Source organism: Micromesistius poutassou (genome assembly GCF_964030765.1).
Source record: "Micromesistius poutassou genome assembly, contig: SCAFFOLD_1135, whole genome shotgun sequence".
NCBI lineage: Eukaryota > Metazoa > Chordata > Actinopteri > Gadiformes > Gadidae > Micromesistius > Micromesistius poutassou.
In genome coordinates this window covers 772-5,000 of record NW_028178370.1, presented here as the reverse complement: position 1 = coordinate 5,000, position 4,229 = coordinate 772, and the positions used below count along the sequence as shown (strand labels likewise).

Below are 4,229 nucleotides of genomic sequence, written 5' to 3'. Positions count from 1 at the left end.
CGCTCTGTAGCACTGTGCCGTCATGAAACATACATGTAACCATGGTGACGTGGTGAACATGTAACCATGGTGACGTGGTGAACATGTCACCATGGTGACGGGGTGAACACGTAACCATGGTGACGTGGTGAACATGTAACCATGGTGACGTGGTGAACATGTAACCATGGTGACGGGGTGAACACGTAACCATGGTGACGTGGTGAACATGTAACCATGGTGACGGGGTGAACACGTCACCATGGTGACGTGGTGAACACGTAACCATGGTGACGTGGTGAACACGTCACCATGGTGACGGGGTGAACACGGCACCATGATGACATGGTGAACACGTCACCATGGTGACGGGGTGAACACGTCACCATGGTGACGTGGTGAACACGTCACCATGGTGACGGGGTGAACACGGCACCATGATGACATGGTGAACACGTCACCATGGTGACGGGGTGAACATGTAACCATGGTGACGGGGTGAACATGTAACCATGGTGACGTGGTGAACACGTCACCATGGTGACGGGGAGGATACAGATGAGGGAGGTGGTGGCGATGGCCAGGATGGTTCCCACGGGGATGGACCTCTGGGCGTCACGCAGGTCACCTGACCTGTTGGAGCCCGCCATGATGCCTGAGTAGAATCACAGTAGAATCACACACATCACTCAGAGAGTAGAGTAGAATTGAGAGTATAGTACAGTAGAATGTAGAGTACTACAATAGAGTTGAGTAGAGTGTAGAGTGCTACAATAGAGTTTAGTAGAGTGCTACAATAGAGTGCTACAATAGAGTGCTACAATAGAGTTGAGTAGAGTGTAGGGTAGAGTGCTACAATAGAGTTTAGTAGAGTGCTACAATAGAGTGCTACAATAGAGTTTAGTAGAGTGTAGAGTAGAGTGCTACAATAGAGTTTAGTAGAGTGTAGAGTAGAGTGCTACAATAGAGTTTAGTAGAGTGTAGAGTAGAGTGCTACAATAGAGTTTAGTAGAGTGTAGAGTAGAGTGCTACAATAGAGTTTAGTAGAGTGTAGAGTGCTACAATAGAGTTTAGTAGAGTGTAGAGTGCTACAATAGAGTTGAGTAGAGTGTAGAGTAGAGTGCTACAATAGAGTTTAGTAGAGTGCTACAATAGAGTTGAGTAGAGTGTAGAGTAGAGTGCTACAATAGAGTTGAGTAGAGTGTAGAGTAGAGTGCTACAATAGAGTTGAGTAGAGTGTAGAGTAGAGTGCTACAATAGAGTTGAGTAGAGTGTAGAGTAGAGTGCTACAATAGAGTTGAGTAGAGTGTAGAGTAGAGTGCTACAATAGAGTTGAGTAGAGTGTAGAGTAGAGTGCTACAATAGAGTTGAGTAGAGTGTAGAGTGCTACAATAGAGTTGAGTAGAGTGCTACAATAGAGTGCTACAATAGAGTTGAGTAGAGTGCTACAATAGAGTGCTACAATAGAGTTGAGTAGAGTGTAGAGTAGAGTGCTACAATAGAGTTGAGTAGAGTGTAGAGTAGAGTGCTACAATAGAGTTGAGTAGAGTGTAGAGTAGAGTGCTACAATAGAGTTGAGTAGAGTGTAGAGTAGAGTGCTACAATAGAGTTGAGTAGAGTGTAGAGTGCTACAATAGAGTTGAGTAGAGTGCTACAATAGAGTGCTACAATAGAGTTGAGTAGAGTGCTACAATAGAGTGCTACAATAGAGTTGAGTAGAGTGCTACCTGTGACGGAGGGGAAGTAGATGCCCACCAGCAGGGTGAAGTAGGCGGATATGTCGTTGAGGACGTAGGGTTGATCCAGGTCCAGGTTCTCCTGGACGTCCTCCGGCGCGCTGCCCCCCCGCTCCACGTAGACCCCAGCCGGCCCGTACGCCCCCCACAGGTTCTCTACAGGGAGCAGGTTGAACTCATGTTGTTGTAACCTTTCATTTGACATTTTGTGGTGATGTGAGTTTCAGTATTGTTCATGGTAGCTTACAGGCATTGGGAGGTTTATTGGTGGTGTAACTGCGCCCTCTATTGGACAGTGGGGGCTATAGGCTGCATGTTCGCGTTCCTTTCTCAGTCTGCTGTCCTACTAGACTGAGAGAGGTCCACAGCAGTGCAACTTGAAACATACCTGTTGTAACTTTAGTTTGAGTGCAAGTGGTAACTTGTACATGTATTTCATGATGAGTGCACATAAATTTGGTCGTGTTGTGTCGAGAACAATTGATGTTTTGAGAGCTTTAGAGATTGTTAACATAGCTAACCTCGTGGTTTGTGTTGCTGTATGCTTTATGATTTAGCCCAAACGTTTCAGTTGTTCTTTCTTATGTTGATTTCCTGAACCTTGTTCTCATGTCGTTGGACAGAATAAAATGCCTTAAAGAACGTCAGGGTCCTGTCTGTCACCAGAACACACACACACACACACACACACACACACACACACACACACACACACACACACGTATCATTTCATATAATATAGATAATCATCCTTCCTCTGGACAAACCCTCACCTGTAGAGGACCAGGTGAGGGTCACCTGTAGAGGACCAGGTGAGGGTCACCTGTAGAGGACCAGGTGAGGGTCACCTGTAGAGGACCAGGTGAGGGTCACCTGTAGAGGACCAGGTGAGGGTCACCTGTAGAGGACCAGGTGAGGGTCACCTGTAGAGGACCAGGTATCTACAGTTAGGGGCTGACCTTTGATGACTCCACTGAGCAGACCAGGTATTCCAGGCGTCTCTGTGACGTTGTTGAGGGTGAAGTACTCGTCACAGTTTGCGTTGAGCTGCGAGCCGTTGCAGAACAAAGCCCAGAGGAGCGTGGTCTGGGTCTCGTTGTTCACCACCTCCGTCTTCACACACTTATCAAACTTATCGTTCTGCAAAGAACGGTTTCCCAGCAGGCAGATCCTGCAGCAGAGAGAAGGGAGGTAGAGGACACCATGTTAGCTACTGGGAATAGCATGTTAGCTGGTCAAACTGGGCCATCTCTACCAGAGTCTATTAGCATGTAGCTAGTCAGTACTGGGCCATCTCTACCAGAGTATATTAGCATGTAGCTAGTCAGTACTGGGCCATCTCTACCAGAGTATATTAGCATGTAGCTAGTCAGTACTGGGCCATCTCTACCAGAGTATATTAGCATGTAGCTAGTCAGTACTGGGCCATCTGTACTGGTGAGTATATTAGCATGCAGCTAGTCAGTACTGGGCCATCTGTACTGGTGAGTATATTAGCATGTAGCTAGTCAGTACTGGGCCATCTCTACCAGAGTAGATTAGCATGTAGCTAGTCAGTACTGGGCCATCTGTACTGGTGAGTATATTAGCATGCAGCTAGTCAGTACTGGGCCATCTGTACTGGTGAGTATATTAGCATGTAGCTAGTCAGTACTGGGCCATCTGTACTGGTGAGTATATTAGCATGCAGCTAGTCAGTACTGGGCTATCTGTACTGGTGAGTATATTAGCATGTAGCTAGTCAGTACTGGGCCATCTGTACTGGTGAGTATATTAGCATGCAGCTAGTCAGTACTGGGCTATCTGTACTGGTGAGTATATTAGCATGTAGCTAGTCAGTACTGGGCCATCTGTACTGGTGAGTATATTAGCATGCAGCTAGTCAGTACTGGGCCATCTGTACTGGTGAGTATATTAGCATGTAGCTAGTCAGTACTGGGCCATCTGTACTGGTGAGTATATTAGCATGCAGCTAGTCAGTACTGGGCCATCTGTACTGGTGAGTATATTAGCATGCAGCTAGTCAGTAGATACACAGTGTTGGATGTTACCATAACTGAGGAATATTCACTGGAGGAAACATTGTGGTATAAAAGCTGATGTTAGCATACTACTAGAAGTGTAGTAACTGTATTAATACTGATGTTCTGAATACTGTAGTTCTAGTGTAGTACTAGAATGCGTAACGGACATACGGGAAGTCGGGCAGTTCGATGGCAGTGCGGATGACTCCGGCGTAGACGGCCAAGAGCGACAAGACCACACAGGCCAGGAACACCAGAGCCAGCTTGTTGACATACCTGAGACCACAGGGTAATATACTGGTATATACTGGTTATATACTGGTTATATGCTGTTATATACTGGTATATACTGGTTATATACTGGTTATATACTGTTATATACTGGTTATATACTGTTATATACTATTATATACTGTTATATACTGTTATATACTAGGTTATATACTGTTATATACTGTTATATACTATTATATACTAGGTTATATACTGG

The 4,229-nt window shown here is 45.6% G+C and overlaps 1 protein-coding gene across 1 annotated transcript in view; it reads right to left on the bottom strand.

Moving 5' to 3' along the window:
• Positions 1–4,015, bottom strand: part of LOC311374590 (solute carrier family 12 member 7-like) — a gene marked incomplete at both ends in the record, with an annotated part of 15,783 nt that extends 11,768 nt beyond the window's left edge. Inside the window, 4 exons of the mRNA XM_084490401.1 lie at positions 536–634; positions 1,707–1,871; positions 2,675–2,886; positions 3,911–4,015. Of these exons, the coding sequence (XP_084346527.1) occupies positions 536–634; positions 1,707–1,871; positions 2,675–2,886; positions 3,911–4,015 (581 nt within the window). The remainder of the gene's footprint in view (positions 1–535; positions 635–1,706; positions 1,872–2,674; positions 2,887–3,910) is intronic.
• Positions 4,016–4,229: the final 214 nt, after the last annotated feature.